The 19590-nt window shown below is 38.3% G+C and overlaps 1 protein-coding gene across 2 annotated transcripts; it reads right to left on the bottom strand.

Moving 5' to 3' along the window:
• Positions 1 to 1347: 1347 nt before the first annotated feature.
• phtf (putative homeodomain transcription factor) lies at positions 1348 to 18389 on the bottom strand. Of its 2 annotated transcripts, none has more exons than XM_028312594.1 (15): positions 17887 to 18389; positions 17624 to 17704; positions 16991 to 17136; positions 16341 to 16549; positions 15582 to 15721; positions 14630 to 14776; positions 13855 to 14533; positions 13084 to 13198; positions 12450 to 12581; positions 9867 to 10045; positions 8305 to 8444; positions 7798 to 8026; positions 6926 to 7021; positions 4048 to 4290; positions 1348 to 3358 (listed from the first exon to the last, which is right to left on the bottom strand). In XM_028312594.1, the coding sequence occupies exons 2-15, from the start codon at positions 17641 to 17643 to the stop codon at positions 3209 to 3211; spliced, it is 2625 nt and encodes an 874-aa protein (XP_028168395.1). In that variant the 5' UTR covers positions 17644 to 17704; positions 17887 to 18389; the 3' UTR covers positions 1348 to 3208. The 2 variants fall into 2 exon arrangements, with proteins under 2 accessions (XP_028168395.1, XP_028168397.1); XM_028312596.1 differs by having other exon boundaries at positions 12450 to 12566.
• Positions 18390 to 19590: the final 1201 nt, after the last annotated feature.

Here is a 19590-nt window from a genome sequence, read left to right as displayed (position 1 = left end):
TCCATGTATACGAGTATGTATTATGACTACAATCTATTAATATAACTAAAAGAAGCATTGAAAAGGAAAGGATTATACCTACGATGAACTACCCTAGCTATTAGCCCTTTATTCGCTTTCATCATTTTAGCCATAGGACGTCCAGTTGAATATAGGCCTCCCCCAATGATTTCCACAATGGCCGGTTGGTGGCGGCCTGCATCCAGCGCCTTCCCGCTACCTTTATGAGGTCGTCGGTCCATCTTGTAGGTGGACTTATTGGGTCTTGTGGATTTATTCGCTTTAGCAACCCATAATAAAACCCTTAAGAAGAAATAAAACTTTAACCCCTTTATTAATAAAAGTTACACCCTAGTTGAACTCTGGCTTAAATTGTCATTTGGTATGGAAATGTCATTTTAATCCAAGGTTCTTCCTAGGTGTAACTTTTTATTAATAAGGGAGTAACTTCTTTGAATAAAAATATTTATTTCACAATTGTCCCCATCAATAATTATAGAGTTAAGGAAGGATGCTGGAGCAGTAAACCCTTCCCGCCTCGCATAACCTAAGTACCATACGATGGACACGTATGATACTTCTTCTTCTTTATCCTCGGTCCCTCACTGATGAGGATCGCGACCACAGATAGTGTTCCTCCAAAGACTGCGGTCATAAGCTGTGTGGACCGCACGATGCAAACTCCCGCCCACCGTCTTCCTCACTGCGTCCGACCATCTCGTCGGTGCCCTGCCCCTAGCGCGTCCCCCTTCATACTGTATGATACTTAGGTTACACAAAAAGTATCTTTATCTTCGAACGCAACCAGATCTGAGGATGGTGGCCATAGTAAATGTTGTTCGTCTTGGTAAGACCTTTCAAATGACACTACAAACATAACTATTGGAGCCGGGTACCATTCTGCAAAAAAGTATGTATTTCTTCGTACACAACCAGAGGTGGAATTGTGTAAAGCAATCGTTATAATTTGACAGTTCATAACGTACGATTATTCTGTCAAACGCTTTGTATAACTGACTTTATCGTACGTTATGAACAGTCAAATGATTACGATTGCTTTACACAATTCCACCTCAGATCTGAGGCTGGTGGTCATAGTAAAAGTTGTTCATCTTGGTAAGACCTTTCAAACGATACTAGACACATATCTATTGGAGCCGGGTACCATTTTGCCCATTGTCCTTTAACAAAACCAAGCATAGAAGAAAAAATGAGAAAATAGGAACATTTTCTATTAACAGTAAAAAAATCTAACTGATAATATGGCATTATGTGAAGGATCTAATATGGTAAATATCGACTTCTGTCCTAACTTCTAATACATCCTACATAAAGTGTTTTCTATACCCGACGGTATACTGGCTACCAGGATAATTTATGTAACATAATTATTATCACAATGTAACAAACATTATAAACAACGAATGGCAATGCATTGAAGTACATAATATGGATACTTCACATTATCATTACGTTCAAGATGCTCAAAAATTGTTTGTTTCACGAGACTGATTCCACACTGTATAAAATACATAAACAATAACATTTATTGCACATATAGTAATTTCGTGGCATGAACGAATTTACTATCAATTAAAATATCGTTAATATTTTATAATTTATCCAAATAAAAAAATATTTATTTTTCGATTTTACATTTCAAAATGAATATTGCGTTTGTTCATATTTGGCACAAATATAGAAACGTATATATTTTATAATAAAGAGCAAGTGGCTCTGATTTCCGATTACTATTATGATATTAGTACAAAGTACGTACCTACATAAAGTATTCAATACGTATATTATTAGCCTAGGCGCAGACCACCGATTTTTAGTCGGCCGATAGTTGGGCCCGATTCTAATTTGTATGAAAAATCAATCGGTGTCATGTGCGCACTTCCAACATGTCCATACTGATCAACTGCCCGACTAAACTATCGGCCGACGAAAAATCGGTGGTCTGCGCCTAGGCTTAATGTTGAATGTCCAGAGTAAGTAGGTATTTTGTTTATTTGATTTCTTATGAAAAAATGAGATCAGAAAAATAGTAGTTCCTTTCAAGAAATAAGTCCCTTAGCTACATAAGGAACTAAGTGTTAATGTATTGATTGTCAGTGAAATATCTACTTAATACTCTAAAAATACAGTATGAGGGACCTTTTTCGTAGAAAAGACATGTTAACTAAAATATTATGTACATAAAGTAAATAGTGCAAAAAACTATTGAAACTATGTCGTATTCGTTTATTTTAAGTACCTATTCAAGATAGAATTTAGATTGATTTGAAAGTCAGAATAACTCACTTTGATATAAAATTTGTATCTACAGTTGTACATAACTAATACATCAGATCATCATAACACTATAAATTCGATTCCTAATAAATACACCTACTTATCTAAATATAAAAAATATAATGCTAAAATAAAAAAAAATAGTCTTTATTTTTGTAAGTAGTTGTTACTTCACCTTCATGTCTTATTTCAACTACAAATAAGATTTTTAAATTATATTAATTATTTTTGAAATGAAACATTGCAACTTCGACGCAATACCGAACTTAATATGGATTAATTATGGAGCTGAAACTGTTGGAGAATTAAACATATTTTTTCAATATAATTTGCCTAATAATTCTTTATGATGATAATTAATATAGAATCATATTAATTATTATTTTATATCATAATTTATATTATGTATATTATTGTTTTGTGACTTAATTAAGTAGATTTGAAAAGGACGAAGGTTTTTAGGCTTGTTGCGTTGAGCGAGTTTCCATAGTAAAAAAAATATTTAATTCCATTGAAATAAAGCATTCGAATTCGACACGCTTTACTATTACATAAGTCGCGTTCAGACGGCGATACAGTTCGCTCTTTTCACGTTCTTATGCGTGAAACTAGGTTTTCACACGACAATTTTCATTTGATTTTGTTATGTCCGTGGCGAACTAATGCCATATAAACCTAGCATAAGTGGCACGTGTATGAAATGATGACGTTCAAAACTATGTAAGTATGTTATAAGATATTTAGAACAAAAGTTTTTTTTTACAAACTCAACGCAACAGTTGCCCTAAGTTTTAACTTACATCTAATAAATTTTGCTTCTACTGAAGATGGGGTTGTTTCAAAACGTGCTAATACAGCTTCTCCAATAAACTGGAGGTATTACATTCGATAGTGTGACGACAGATCAATTTTATTTGATTTTGATTTTATGAAGTTTTAATTTAAAACCTAACATCTCTGAGAGCACCCCAGATAAGGCCGAGAGGATCACTACTTTAGTGATCGTGTATAAGTAGTGATTGGCGCATATTCCTGATATCTTGAATGGCGCGTCCAGTTCCTGGAAAGAACGTTAGATTTATTAGAGCTATTACCGTTACATATTGTGACAATTTACCTGTTAGCCAAACTACGGGTTTGGTTACGGGTAACGGATAGAAATATCTCGTAGATAAAGTCAAGAGCCACCAAAAACTTTTTTAAAAACAACTTTATAAGTCAGACTGAACAGAGCTCTTGCTCAGGAACTGGCAAAACAGTGGCCTAATTCACGTATTTTGTAATCAAAATGTCGTTGACGTTTAGAACTCATCCTACTGAAAAACAGTCCTACCCGCCTAGACAAAACGCACTTTTTGATCGAATCGAAAATCGAATCCGTCAAAACTCCATACAAAAAAGGGGCTTTTCGACCACTTATCGACTGGTTTGCGATTTTATTTTACACTTTGTCTAGACCCACTAAATTCGTATTCACGTGTTATTTCGATAGAAGGATTACTCAATAGGATCGCAACTTAGCGATTTATCATTTGACGTTTAACCCACTGTCATCCAAAACCAAACTTCAAAATAGGTAAATGTGAATACCGCGGAGGTAACGATCGAATACGAATCGAATCAAAATTGGACGGACGTGAATACGAAAAGTGACACCAGCGATCAAATCGCTTGCATGTCGTTGAAGTTTTGTTACGTGAATTAGGCCACAGGCCCATTCTATATAAAAAGAAGGCGGTTCAAAAATACCTTTAGCAAATCCGCAGCAAGTTTTAGCACGTTGTTGGCCACAGTGAGCTGCTCCTTGCTCTCGGGCCGCTGTTCCATCGCAAGGTGAAGGTTGATCTGCTCTGTCAGGATGGAGGACAGGCAGCCGCGGTACTTGCGGTTCACGTCGCTGCCGAGGGTCAGCAGACGCAGCAGGTATATGCCAAGACAGCAGCACCAGACGACTGCTTCGAGTAGCCAGCCGCGCTCGAGGGTTATTGAGTCCTGTGAAAACCAGTTTTAACGGCTTTAGTAAGTAGTCGACACGAGTCTAATGCCCGCTTTCACCATCAATCCCTAATTTTTAAGTGACCCCTATGGTGAAAAATAACAGATTTTTTTTGCATAGGGGTCACTTAAAAATTAGGGATTGATGGTGAAAACGGGTATAAATCTTTCATTATTTTTGGACCTTAAGACAAGGGAATACAGTTCAAAATAATATCAAAGGGGCGTAGTGTGAGTTTACGTCAAACGCATACGATGTCGACTGCGTAAAAAAGTGACATTCAATGTATGACGGGTTTTACAGCGCCTCTAGCGGATACTTTCAAAAACTATGTAAAATCTTCGTATATTTTATTACGCGCTCGCTAGTGACGACGTTTGATATAAACTCACACTAAGCCTAGGCGCAGACCATCGATTTGTCGTCGGCCGATAGTTTAGTCGGGCAGTTGATCAGTATGGGCATGTATCATATGGAAGTGCGCACATTACACCGATTTGATTTGGCCGATTCTTCATACAATTTAAAATCGGACACAACTATCGGCCAACTAAAAATCGATGGTCTGCGCCTAGTCTTAAAATCAAAAAAATCAAAATCAAAAAATATTTATTCAGTTTAGACCACAAGTGGCACTTATGAACGTCAATAGAAAATAATAAAAAAAGAAAAAGGTAGCCCTTATGGGGCACTTTACATGTCTCCTTATCTTTTGGGCCCTACCAGCGCTTCGAGACAAACATATGGCAAGTGCTGAGAAGAAACGCCGGAACAAACTCAGTCACCACTTATTGCCAGGAATTATCTAACGGTAAGAATAGTCAAATTTAAGTACATCAAATATGTGCAGACTGAACTGACCACGCATCCTTGTCATCAATATAGTCTCGAACCTTGTAGTACCCTTTGGACATAAGGGTATTTTTTATATGTATCTTAAATTTGTTTATTGGCAATTCGACAAGGTTGTGTGGTATTTTGTTAAATATGGTAATACATTTCCCCAAGAATGAATTACCTATCTTATGCAACCTAAATGATGGAACAGCAAGTTTATTCTTATGTCTCGTGTTAAATGAGTGGACGTCACTTTTCTTAGTAAATAAATGTATATGTTTACGGACATACTAATTACTAATTTTTACATACTTTTTAAATTTATTTTTACTGCATCTGACAATCTTACCACATACAGGAGTATTGTTTAAAGTATTATCACAAGTTAGGTCTATGGTAATTAATTGTTTGTCAGATGCAGTTTGGGTCAGGCTGGGCGCACTACCGACTAACTCGTCAAACATGATTTGGGTTTTGGTGGCTGTGCAGGCTTCTCTTTCAGCTTCCATTAATTCGATATGGCTGTGAGCATCATAAAGGTCTTGTTTCATGATGGTCATACGTCTGAGGTTGTGTACGTACTCTTCATTGCACTCACCAAACCCGTCAATGATTAATTGTAGCCTATTCCGTTCCTCTACAATTGTCTCATAGTTGGTGTGCAGCTCAGCCATCTCTTTCTTTAAATGCTTGTTTTTATCCCACACATCCATCAGCTCCCTCTCATTGTCCTCTCTTTCCCTATTTAATTGCTCAATCAAGTCTTTGGCTGCCTTCAAATCTCTCAAAGCCAGTTGGAGTTGGGACTCCTCCCGGCGAGCGAAGGCTTTACGTGTAAGCATTGTTTCTTTTGGTAAATAAAAAAGTATTAAAATGTAAATGCCAAAGGATCAATTGATCAATAATTGGAGGTTAACAAAAATGTAGGTAAATATAACCTCTTACGCGGGTGACAGTATAAGGTCACAATAATAGTATTTCGTTTCTAAAATATGCACTACTGTTGTAAATATAAAACAAATAGGTACCTGTTTCGAAAGATAGAACAATGTTAACAAAATCCAACGTAATATTTTCGTAATTGCACTGTCAAATCGGTCCTAAGTATTTCCACAATTTGCACCATAAACACAATGCAATACACAGATTTAAACGTTATTTCACTTATAATTACATAAAACAGTAACAGTGATGAGTTTAGAGACCTTTTATGATATTAAATTAAATAAAAATTAGTAAATAAATTGGGACAAGTTCAAATCAGCTGTTAGCGGTAGTGTTGCCACAGGAAAAAAAAAAAAAAAAAAAAAAAAAAAAAAAAAAAAAAAAATTTAATTACCTAAAACAAAACAAGAAAGAAAAAAAAAAAAAAAAAAAAAAAAAAAAAAAAAAAAAAAACTTAAGTCCTCAGAACCAGATCCATGTCTAAATGTAAGCCATGTGTGCCGGTATGCACAATACTTAATCTCTGCATATCTTATCTTGATCACGTTCACAGTGTCAGCACATTTATCACGTATAGTGCTGATGCTGTGACGTCATTTATCTATAATCTATATCGTATAAATACACGTGTAGTCCGCGTTAATAAACAGACATATAGCAGAGACTAACTACAACCCGTGTCTCATTTATACGGTCCCCCAACATGGCACAAATTGGTGACCCCGACGAAGAAAGATGAACCAAACGAAGATGACACAAATTGGTGAACCCGACGAAGTTGGCACAAATTGGTGACCCCGATAGTGATAGTGCATAACTTTGAAGTATCTACACTACGTAACAACATACCCTAAGCAGCTGTGCGCTGACGCACGCCAGGAGAATGAGCGTCAGCATAAAGGCGGACGAAACGATCACGTCGACCGAACGCTGCGGCCCGCGACGCTGCAAAGAGTTCAATATTAATTTAGACAAATTTTATTTGCCATCTTTCAGACAGTTTCAAAACTGTAATTAGTTGAACTTAAATATTTAAAAGAAATTGGCTAGAATCTAGCGAGAATAGAAGAAAAATGAAAGTAGATTCATATTAGTCTTTAGAAAATAAATGTTGGTTTAAGGGCTGATTTTTAACCGTCGAATCACTTTTATCTGAAGAATAAAATTGACATGTTGACATATTTCCCATACTGAAACTGTCAATGTGCCAAACTTATTCTTCAGTTAAAAGTTATCCGATAATTGAAAAATCAGCCCTATAGTGAATGCAAATGACTAAGGGCCCTCGCACACGGCGACTTTTTGTAGCGATGCAGTCGCGCTGCTGTAGCGCGTTGGCATCACTAATCTGTAGTGCGTTGCAAATGCGACTAAGGCCCAGAACAGACGGTGAAACGCAACTGCAACGAAACTGCAACTTTGTGATGATTCTGATGAATGAAACTGAAACTGAAAGTTTCAAACTGGTCGCGTCATGTGTGGTCTCTCAACGGATGCTATGGCAGAAACTTAGATGCAACTCAAAAGTAACTAGCAGTGGCAGTTTCGTTGCAGTTGCGTTTCACCGTCTGTTCTGGGCCTAACGCGCGTTAGTAGCGATGCTGTCACTCGTTTACGAAACGCGCGACAAAGAGTCGCCGTGGGCGAGGACCCTAAAATGTTTTATTATTATGACAACAAAATGCTTTTAAAATAAATACAATAAAAAACAAAAAACTTACCCGTAAGTAAGAGCGCGTAGAGAGCCATGTCTTGATATTCCTTACAGTGTTGAGCCTAAAGTGCGGCAGTTCGGACTTTCTCGCGCGTCGCGCTGACGTCAGATGCGTGAAAAGCTTCGCGTACAAAAAACGCTGTTTGAACGCTCGCTCCGCCACCGCTAGCAGGAAAAATACTAGCGCACTCATTGCGAAACGAAGAACGCACGACAGGATATTTGTTGATATTTCCCTGTAACATACATATTACAGTTACATAAATGGTAGCATTAAGTACGAGACATTGAATGAAAAAGCCTTAAATTAGGTTATTAAATCTCTTTCGCAAAAAACTACACTAGTTGCAGACCGAAATATAAGCCACTACTGAAAATCCCGAGTGAAGATACTGGGCCACTTTTAGAAGCGGACTAGCTTTTTTATTCACAGGTGAAATACTAGTCTAGCTTAGAAGTGTTTTCCCTTTGAAAACTGAAATAATAATAATTTAGTTAAATCAGTTAGACTTACCAAATATTATCACCAAAAGCCCCACTTAGCATGCATAACAAAGAGCCTTGAGTATAGCTGATCACAAGAGAAGGAATGTAAGTTATTATTGACACCGCCTGTAGTTCTTCTTCTGTCCTCGTGTCTTGATCTATTGCCACCTAAAACAAAAATAATAGTGAGTGGTAATTTTTACTAAGTATTTTTTAGGCCTGCTCGGCGCGATCCACCACGTACCAGCTGATATCTACTGCGATTAACTCCTACATCGTGTACTTTATTAAGTAGTGTCTACTACCTCAGTAAAGGAAGTCGAACCTTAACTTCGAACTCCTCCTATGTTCTTCTGATTAATTTCGTTGCGGGTCTAATGACAGTTTAAATTTTTCCCGGGACAAACTTGACCATCACTGGTTGGGCTTTTATTGGCGGTCAAGCTGTAGATCCTGGCTATACAGGAGTTGCAGCAGTGGGAACGAGAGTTGGGTATTGTCCCGTACTGCCCTAGTTACCTGCACAAGCCTAGTGATGGGCGTCAAGAGTCCGACCACCGCGGCCATGGCCAGGCCGGCCCACAGTCCGCCGTCGGTCACTATGGCCCGTTCGGAGCGCGCCACCACGTACCAGCTGATGTCTACTGTGGATAGCTCTCACCTACACTTTACTAAGTAGCGATTACTGTCCTAGTTACCTGCACAAGTCTAGTGATGGGAGTCAAGAGCCCGACCACCGCGGCCATGACCAGGCCGGCAAACAGTCCGCCGTCGGTCACTATGGCCCGTTCGGAGCGCGCCACCACGTACCAGCTGATGTCTACTGTGGATAGCTCTCACCTACACTTTACTAAGTAGCGATTACTGTCCTAGTTACCTGCACAAGTCTAGTGATGGGAGTCAAGAGCCCGACCACCGCGGCCATGGCCAGGCCGGCAAACAGTCCGCCGTCGGCCGCCATGGCCCGCTCGGCGCGCGCCACGACGTACCAGCTACTGTCCACCGCAGATAGCTCCCACCTACACATTCCTAAGTAGCGTCTACTGTCCTAGTTACCTGCACAAGCCTGGTAATGGGCGTCAAGAGTCCGACCACCGCGGCCATGGCCAGGCCGGCCCACAGCCCGGCGTCGGCCGCCATGGCCCCTCGGCGCGCCACCATGTACCAGCTGAAGTCTACTGTAGATAGCTCCCACCTACACTTTACTAAGTAGCGTCTACTGTCTTCGTTACCTGCACAAGCCTGGTGATGGGCGTCAACAGTCCGACCACCGCAGCCATGGCCAGGCCGGCCCACAGCCCGCCGTCGGCCGCCATGGCCCGCTCGGCGCGCGCCACCACGTACCAGCTGGTGTCTACTGTAGATAGCTCCCACCTACACTTTACTAAGTAGCGTGTACTGTCCTAATTACCTGCACAAGCCTGGTGATGGGCGTCAAGAGCCCGACCACCGCGGCCATGGCCAGGCCGGCCCACAGTCCGACGTCGGCCGCCATGGCTCGCTCGGCGCGCGCCACCACGTACCAGCTACTGTCCACCGCAGATAGCTCCCACCTTCACTTTACTAAGTAGTGTCTACTGCCCTAGTTACCTGCACAAGCCTAGTGATGGGCGTCAAGAGCCCGACCACCGCAGCCATGGCCAGGCCGGCCCACAGCCCGCCGTCGGCCGCCATGGCCCGCTCGGCGCGCGCCACCACGTACCAGCTGATGTCCACCGCTGATAGTTCTGCGCGAAGCGTCGAGCCGCGCTCCCACATCGTGCATTTTACTATAAAAGTATATTTAATTTTATTGTTATTAAGACGAAGTTCAGACAGATTACAATGGAACCTCCTGAGGTCGTAAAACAAAAGGCAACTCAGGTACAAAATATGTTCAGTAATTAGCGGCCGCCCGCGACTTAGTATGCGTGGATCCCGTTTTACCCTCGTAGGGGTGGAGTTTCGTACAATCCGTTCTTAGTGAGCACCTACGTTCTAAAAGGAACCCCCATGTAAAATTTGAGACTCGTAGCACTTGCAGTTTCTGAGATTTCGTGATGAGTGAGTCAGGCAATCAGTGACCTTTAGCTTTTACTAGCTGACCCGGCGAACTTTGTTCCGCCTTAATGGCAATAAATATTTCGAACGGGATAAAAAGTATCCTAGTATGTCCTTCTCCTGGCTCTAAACTACCTCCCTGACAATTTTCAGCTAAATCGATTCAGCCGTTCTTGAGTTATAAGTGGAGTAACTAACACGACTTTCTTTTATACACCGTGTTACTTTGCATTCTTGCCATATTCACAGAGATAAAAGTAGGGAACAATACCTATTATTTAAGATAAACAAGAGACTCCCATAAAGAAAGTACACTAAGATTTTAGTAAATTTGGTTTTTCAGTACAAATTGGAATAAACCCATTTTGTCTCGCACGTTCTACAGGTGCAAGTGGAATAAACCTAGTGGGCGTGGCCTAGTTCTTAATTTTATGGCTCTGGGTACCAGCCTTTTTATCCAGTCATAATACTTAATTATTTTAAAATACTCTTCAGTTGATTTCAGATTTTCCTTTCTACTTTACGGGCATAGGACCATCAAAAATACGTAATAATTATTAGGGTTTTAATTAATTTTAACATTGTACCCTATTTTTACAAATTAATAAATTAAGTATGAAATGAAATCACCTTATTCACAATTAATTATTTATTTATAAGTTCCTACTTACAAAGTTTACGTACTGCGAAGCAAGTGTTCAAAGTGTCCTCCTTTCTGATGAAGGCACAGTCTAGCACGGCGAAGCGTAGGTTTTTCGCTTTAGTTTTCGCAACACATAAACGTTTTGTCTCACAGTTTCACTAAAACAATCCTTTCATGTAATAATGTAGCGTTTACACTGTTTATCTCTTCTGCGCATACCAGTCGTTTCAAGTCACTCCAAAAATCCATTGGTGTCAGGTCCGAGGATCGTGGTGGCCAAGCTACTGGACCACTCGTCCAATCCACTGTTCACCAAACGTAATTATTCGCGCACTTGACGTCCTTATTGTGGGGGAGCACCATCTTGCTGGTAGTAGAGCATTTGGTGTAACGCTAAGGGTACGTCATCAAGCATTTCGTCTAAGACGTCTTGCAGACACTCCAAGCACCATTTTGATTAAATTATTCGTTGTTTGAATACACTTGATTGATGGATTTCTCAGTTTTTTACAAGTGTCAAAAAGACATTTTAAAGACAATAGATATTTATAAAAATACAATAAAAAGTAAAAAAGTCTTCATCGCCATCGCCAACAAGTGATGTGCATGCGTTGCGATAATTAGTGATGTGTTTAACAGATTGTCGATAAAATAAAATACTCAAGATTAAAAAAAAAAAATTCGGGCATTATTTTTTTACGGATTTGTGTTCAGTATCAGTAATATAGTAACCTCTGTAAATATGGCAAGAATGCAAAGTAACACCCTGTATAATAGAGAGATAAGATAAATGTAGATTCCGTATCCTCCCCAACCCGTCGAGTCAGCGTGGGAATTGTAGGCCTCTGATAAATTAGAGAGGCTATGAACTTGATATTAACACACATCTATATATATAAAAGAAAGTCGTGTTAGTTACTCCACTTATAACTCAAGAACGGCTGAACCGATTTAGCTGAAAATTGTCAGGGAGGTAGTTTAGAGCCAGGAGAAGGACATAGGATACTTTTTATCCCGTTCGAAATTAAAAAAAAAGTCTGCATATTTATTGCCATTAAGGCGGAACAAAGTCCGCCGGGTCAGCTAGTTGTGCATAAAAATCGAAATATTTATTTGTGAAGTCTTGCGTACATGCGTACAAAGGAAATGTTTTGACCTTTATTTCTACAGTATCTGTCATTAATATTCAACGACCAGATAATAATGAGGTTAACCCACAAAGAGAAACACGTGTCGAACACAATGCAGCTTTGAATATACTTCACCTTGAATACTCAATTCTACCAGTTTATTATATCAAAACATCTGGTAAACGGTAAGGCCTGGAACGCACTATGCGGCCAGCCGGAATGCGGTCAACCGTCCGGTTAAAAATATGTATTGAAACAGCCGCATGGTAGTGCGCATTAAAACTAATTTTCAATACACATTTTTGACTGCGGCATAGTGCGTTCCTGGCCTAATACATAGGTAATTTTAACACATCTTACCTGTATCACTAGTAGGGTCCAGAAGCGCGAACGGGTCCCAAGAACTATCAGCTGTGTAATGGAATTCCACGTCCGAATGGCCTCCTTCTGACTGGGAGCAGTAACTGCTCTCTTCGCCTGTCAAGACATGTTCTGATGAGCGAACAACCAGGTGGGATGAATCAACTGATACTCAAGCTATGGAACACATTTGTGACAAAATCTTATGGCTGGCAGTACGCAGCATTTGTTTTGGCATAACTAGAAAAGCCATTTTAAGATGGTGTATGAAAAAATAATCTGAAATAAGCTCGAGTTGACATTGCAAAATTACAGCTTTTATTTCTTATGGCTGTAAGCAAAATGTCTGCTCTAGAAAGCATGGAATACAAGACATGCACGCGAACGCCGGTATTCACAAATATTACTATGTGGTCTCACAGTCCGTGTGGGTGGACGCACAGGGTGACACATGGACCAATCACAGAGGTCTATTTAACGCTGTGCGGTCGATTTGCTGCTTCACTTAAACAAGCATCGTTTGTGAATACGGGCGTAAAATAATTTGATAAGGAAACGGTTTTTATTTCTTAGAAATATGCCTAACAAATAGCCGCGTACCGCAATGATAGTGTTAATACAAAAATGTTCTTACTGTTAGTGGTTTGCCCAACCCAGTCAGACATGGTATGGTGCGATGGGAGAGCGATAGATGGCGCCGAAGCCGAGCACTCACCGTCGGATGACGACGACTGGTAATTGTCTAATTTCTACACAAATTGAATACATTAGCTAGTACAGTATACTGATTCGATGAACACTTATATAAAATTAGCAACTTTTTAAGGGCTCAAGTTGGTATTCTAGTTCTTTGGTCTTCAGTCACAAATGTATCTAGTTCTTTGATAGTGTCTAATGAATAAAAACCTTATGGCGATATGTTTACCTAACATATTAAATTAACCTCCCAACTTTATGTGATTGTTAACCATACAAATCTTCATTCTGAGCAGTAATCCTGAATGGCTCCATTTGAAAAAAAATTTCAGTTTTTACCCTTTCATGCTAAAATGAGTTGTATGTTCTTTTTTGCAACTCCTTTACGAATAAAATGTAAGTTTATTGACTTGGTTGCGTCACAATTTTGAAATGAAACATTTGTTGACAAATGTAACAAAATATTCGAATAATCAAAGAGTATCAAGCAATGTCTGTGTTAAGTATAGCATATGATTTGTCATTTCAAACGATATGGCCTATATCTACCTGTCTTGCTGTGCTGAAATTTCGTTCCGTCTATCACCTAATATTATAAAAATTAATAAGTTAGTTGTGTATCGAGAATGTATTTCAAGTGCATATTTTATAATAGTAATAATATGTAGACATAAAAAATAGGTATTTGAATAAATATACATATATTTACCTTTTGTTTCTTTTTAAGTGACGCAAAATCGTCGTCACTAGATTCTCTAGGTATGGTTTCTTTTACCCAAGAACTTCTAAATCTGACACCTACTCGTTTAGGAGCACTAGGGCTGCTAGTAGGCGCACCACCATCGGACTCAGCATCTAAAGACTTTTCATCGTCTTCATTCTTAATTTCTTTAGGAACTTTTTCATTTGGTGTACTTTCATTATCAACTACTTTAATAACTTCTGGTATTGGTATAGGGTCTGATGATTCTCGTTTAATTTCCCCTTCGACAATTTTGGGTGCAGTTTTGGCGTCATTTTCTTTGATGCGATTGTCTCCATCGCTTCCATTCGAATTGTACCCGTTGAGACTTTCAAAACCGTCATCGCCGTCGGCAAATATCGCTCTCGCGACGTTAATTTGTTGGTGTTGCCTCACGTTAAATGTTTCTAGATGTTTCTTTGTGAGTATATTAGATTTGAAATTAATAGACGAGCCGGGCGTAGCGTTATCAGACGGTGGAGTGAATGTAACTATAGGAGCTACCACATGAGGCTTTTTCCAAGCCATATAGTCTTCATCATCAGAGTCTTTAGCTTTATTCACTTTGAATAGTGCTTTATTTTTAATTTGCGGTTCCAAACTTTTGATTATATTGTCTTTCGTTAATGTTTCCTTCTTGCGTTTTCTGTAAATGGAACAAAGATACAAAGGTGTTTGGTCTGAAGTAAGTGATTAAGAACGAAACTAGTTCCAACCTTCACGTCGCTTGGTGGATGCTAACCTCAGTCCGGTTTCTGTCACCTCGGTGCGGGTCGGTCTGTGTCTGAACTTGGCCGGCTTGGTGGAGGGGCCCTTGCTCTGGCTAGAGGTGGCGCCACTCTCGCCGGAGCCACCGGCGCTACCACCGTCACATTCGGAACGGGACCGTCTAAGAAGAAATTAATTCATCTTTTTATAATTACTAACACCTATTTCAACCAAGTACATAAGATACCGATGAAATGTCAACCTAGAAAACTAAGTTTTTATACGTATGTACAACAAAGTTCCCGTAAGTACTATGTGTTTGTTAGGACGGTTCCCCCAGAAGTACATCTGCTTGTACTGGCTATTGGACAACTTGTAAATTACCTACCTAATTAATTTCTCATGTAAGTGACTGTAAGGTTTTTAATGAGAAATAAATGTCCTTTAAACCTAAAGTGCGTATACTAAAAATCATGCACTGGATGTTGAAGTGACGTGTCACGTTTATTTGCGTGTAAAATATGACATTAGCACACTTTGATCGTTTTGCAAGGACGTGCTATGAAAGATTATAAATCCTGAGCTATGTAAACCATAGCTTTTATGATAGAAACTACTAATAAATTACGTTGTGATCTTATGGCAAAGGTGAACGTTATTCTTTACATACTTCAAAGGGAGAAAGGTTAATAGACCAATGTAACAAAAAAATATTGAGCGCAATGGTTTCGGGTTTGATGCCAGATGTGGACAAACTGTGTAAACCATTACTATAATGTTATTGTATAGTTTAAGAAAAGGAATACCTAGTTATCTCGTTTGAAATTCTTATAAAAACTTTAATATTTTCGCGGCGATGTGAATTGTGGAAGTCATTGGGGGAGGCCTATGTTCAGCAGTGGACGTCCTGTGGCTGAAATGATGATGATGATGATGATGATGTGAATTGATGACTCATTGGCGCATGTTTTATCACTGTATCTTACCGAAAATATCGCGGCAGTTTTCGTCTGTAAGTGGATCGAGGCCGCACTCTCGCGAGCTCCATTTCGGTGGTGCTAACAATCTGTGAATGGACCACACTTAGCACCAACATCAGGCCGAGGGGCACTAGCCAGCAGTCCGCCTGAAACATGGTTAAACGAAACAATTAGGTATGTTATTACTAGCTTTGGCCCGCGGTTTCACCCGCGTGACCGCGTGTAATTTAGTTTGTCGCAGATCGTCATAAATGATAGCCTATATTTTATTCTGGGTTACAAAGAATAATACTGTATAGTTTCATCAAAATCCGTCCAGTAGTTTTTACGTGAAATATTAACAAACTTGTTAACAGACATCTAAACATCTATGCAAACTTTCGCATTTATAATACTAATAGGAAGTAGGATTAGCACAGATAACATAACACTAGCTATTAGCTTAAATGAAAACATAAGTAAAGAACGCAATTTGTTTGGAAGACTTTAAACATTATTGTTTTAATAACAAATAGCTTGATATTGTGTGCAATAAATTTTCATAACAATAAATAAATGAAATAATTAGTATGCTTTCATTAACACAAATAATTATAACAGATAGTGGCAGACCATGCAAAGGCATATATTTTCCTTATTACTAAAACACACTTCTACTTCAAAGATGATCATTAGTGTACTCGTACCTAACTGTATTTCTCAGTCACTAGAGTCAGAACATTTACACAGTATTATTGGTAATAACAGATCTTTTAGTAAACTCACATCTATATCCAATGTAGCTGGTGTCATGAAATACAGCGACATATTAAGCACTTGCATCAGCCACAAACCGAGTAGGAACTTCGCGCAAGCCGATGACGTTTGCTGAGCCCACCATTGGTATAGAGCAGGGAAGAATACCAGCCTTACTAGAGCGAACCATACTACTCTGCGCATGCCCAGAGTAGGCTTCGCTTTAGGAAATGACGAGCCTGTGAAAGGAGAAATTTAAAAAAGGTTAATTAAGATTTAGTAATTACATCAATGATTTAATGATGGTTTGGTTTACAAGGCGTAAATTAAATTTATCAACTGTTTAATTTTAATTATACCTACATACAATAAATATGTGAAATCGAAATACTCATTTAAAATTTTCAAGGACTAGTAAAAGTACAGAGTGAAACAAAATAGCATAAGTTGGGCCATAACTAACTGACATCAATGTTCAGTCCAGCCTTACATTTTATGACAATAAATAATGCCTTTACAAAACTAAATGTAGCAATCAGACACCTGTATTACCTAATTGTATTTCTAATTAATTTGATATTGTTGAAAGCAAACCAGCTTGTTGAATCATACACTTGATAAGCCTGTAATTGAGATTAAGTATAGTAGATTTGTTAAGATAAAGGTTATTAAGTTCGTACCTCTAACTAAATCGACGTCTATCAGGTAAGAACGTGCGTGGCTTGAGAAGTCGACGATGCGCCGCCGGTAGGTGCCGCGCATCAACAGTTGTTCTACCATCGTCTCCCATTCCTCCTTGTCGTAAGAGCTGATTTTCTTTTGGTACCTATTTAAAAATATTTAATATTTTGAGAGACTATATCATTGTTATGAATCACATTTGCAGATTTACTGTGATAAGATATTTCAAAAATTCTCAGTATGACAAGTATATCAACATAATTAATTTGTCATTTCAAAACTGTACAATAGGACTGATTTTATAAATTTTCTTAGTTTCTATTTTAATCATATTTCCACTAAAGTCTCTATACAAATTACTTTATTTACTAGATGGACAACTTAATAATATTAGTAGAAGCATGCCATGGCTTGTAAATTTTATGGTCATTTTCACGGGTTCCCGGCCAAGTTTTAGACAGTTACATGACACTGAAATCGAAGTTATCTGACAAACAAATTACTAATAGGTTTTTTCAGTAACATTGAAACAGGACTTCAATACTCAATTATTTAATGCATCCATAATGTTACAGAGGTGGTAATGTATGATACTTGTCTTATAAGAAAAAATGAAACAGGAAATAACTTACCATGCTGCAAGGTGCTTCATGATGATCAGTATTTATTATAGTACTTTTAATTGATATGCCTCCTTCAATTGTACTTGAAAGCTGGAAATAAGATATTTTGTTATAGTAACTAACTTTTCTATTTATTTATTCAATTATTATTTAAAAAATAAAAATTAAGGATTAATTCTACATAGTAATAGTGCCATTTTAAAGCCTTAAGACAAAAACGTACCTTATCACTGTACTAGTTAACATAAAACATAACTTTTGAATGTGCTTACCATTTGGTTTAGTATCAGTTACTGTTAACGGGAAATTTCGCCAAATTAAGACACTGTGCCGATCGGTAGTATCACTAAAAATGGATGATTATTTCCATAACTGATAAGCACCGCCGCATGCAGAACAAAGCCTGTTTGATCTGGGTTCAATCAACATGAACACTGTTTTGAAAGCTCAATTTACGATCGATTCTTTCGCATGTGTCAGTAGCAGCTACATGGATATTGTGAAAATTCTAAAGGTCATATTCTTAGTACATCACAACAATGCATTGCAAGAAGATATTATGAAGAATGTACCGTTAGAATGTATATCAAATACATATTGTGGTTTTTCAGCGCATAACTTTTACACAATTATTTTGACAATAACTTAAACAGAGAGAGATCTACATTTGTTTTTGGTATCGCTTTATTTATATCACTGACGATTTCGCCACTTGCTAAAATAAATATTAATTTATTTTTAAATTGAGATGAACTTTAGCAAAATTCCTCGACTTCTTCCGAATGACACTAGTGACATTGACAGCTGATAATGACAATTTTAGGATTTTAAAAGTCACGAAGCAAGCAATGATATAATATAATATACAGCTTTTTAATTTTTTTTGTAAGTTGTACAAAAGTAAATAAAATATGAAACTTTTATCGAATACGATAGCTTTACAGAAAAGGGTGATTTCACTTGTATTTACGAAAATATCACAGCCACAATCTTTATAGTTACCCCAGTGTGTACTTACCTACTCATTTACCTGTCTTCGTTACTTACTTATGGCTAGTTTCAAAGGTACCAATTTGTAATTACCCAAAGGGCGATGCGCGATGGAGCTAATACTCTACGACCTATGTGATCGAATCAGAAACGAGGAGATCAGCAGGAAAACCAAACTGACATACTTAGCTTACAGAATAAATAGCCAAACGTGGTAATGGGCTCGTAGAGCTGATGGCAGTTGGGGCAAAAAAGTTCTCTACTGGCGACCACAGGCCGGAAGACGTAGTGTAGGTCTGCCTAGCCCACTAGGTAGACCTACGTGACGATCTGGTGAAGGTCGCGGAAAGTAGGTAGGTTTATCTGCACGTGGACAGCGTAGTGCTGGGCCGATCGTTGTGGAAATCCTTAGAGGAAGTCTTTGTCCAGCAATGGACGTCAATTGGTTGAAACGAACGAAAGAAACATTACCCCGGAATAAGACCCAGAACAAAAAATCAATCAACGAACTTTAAGAATATCAACCTTGGCTTACGGTATTTTTTTTCAATAGTGATGAAAATTATCGTGTTCTATAAACATCTTTTTTTACTTTAGGAATTCTTGGGTCCAGAACTATTGCTATACCGCACTACTATGACTAGACTGTCGCTTTCGAGCAAGAGATGGAAAGGTGTGGTGTACCTACCGCTAGAATTTTCTAATGCAATCAGTTACTTACTTATGGGATAAACAAAGGATAGGTACGACGAACGAAACAAATTGGTACTTAATAACATCTTTTATTAACAATCTCTTTAATTTTCAGTAGATAAGTAATTTATTATCAATTCGTTGTAAGGGAATTAACATGTGCAACGCTAAGCTAGATTGGAATAAACTTAATTAATATTAAGTTCTTAAATTAATTTATTATTTATTTAACTAGAAGGTATAAAATTACAAAGAGAACTAGTAGTCAACTGCATTGATACATTACAACACAC

This window comes from Ostrinia furnacalis, unplaced genomic scaffold (assembly GCF_004193835.3).
Source record: "Ostrinia furnacalis isolate ACB-3 unplaced genomic scaffold, ASM419383v2 OfSCF4045, whole genome shotgun sequence".
Taxonomy (NCBI): Eukaryota; Metazoa; Arthropoda; class Insecta; order Lepidoptera; family Crambidae; genus Ostrinia; species Ostrinia furnacalis.
Note: the sequence above shows the minus strand (reverse complement) of the source record. Positions and strands in the feature narration are given on the sequence as shown.

Excerpts from the sequence above, each read along its gene's own strand:
- phtf (XM_028312594.1), bottom strand. The coding sequence starts at position 17,643 with ATGAAGCACCTTGCAGCATG. Across the intron at positions 16,550-16,990 it reads AGACGTCGATTTAGTTAGAG|GCTCGTCATTTCCTAAAGCG; the intron begins GTACGAACTTAA and ends CTCCTTTCACAG. Across the intron at positions 7,022-7,797 it reads CTACGCGCTCTTACTTACGG|CGTCGCGGGCCGCAGCGTTC; the intron begins GTAAGTTTTTTG and ends AACTCTTTGCAG.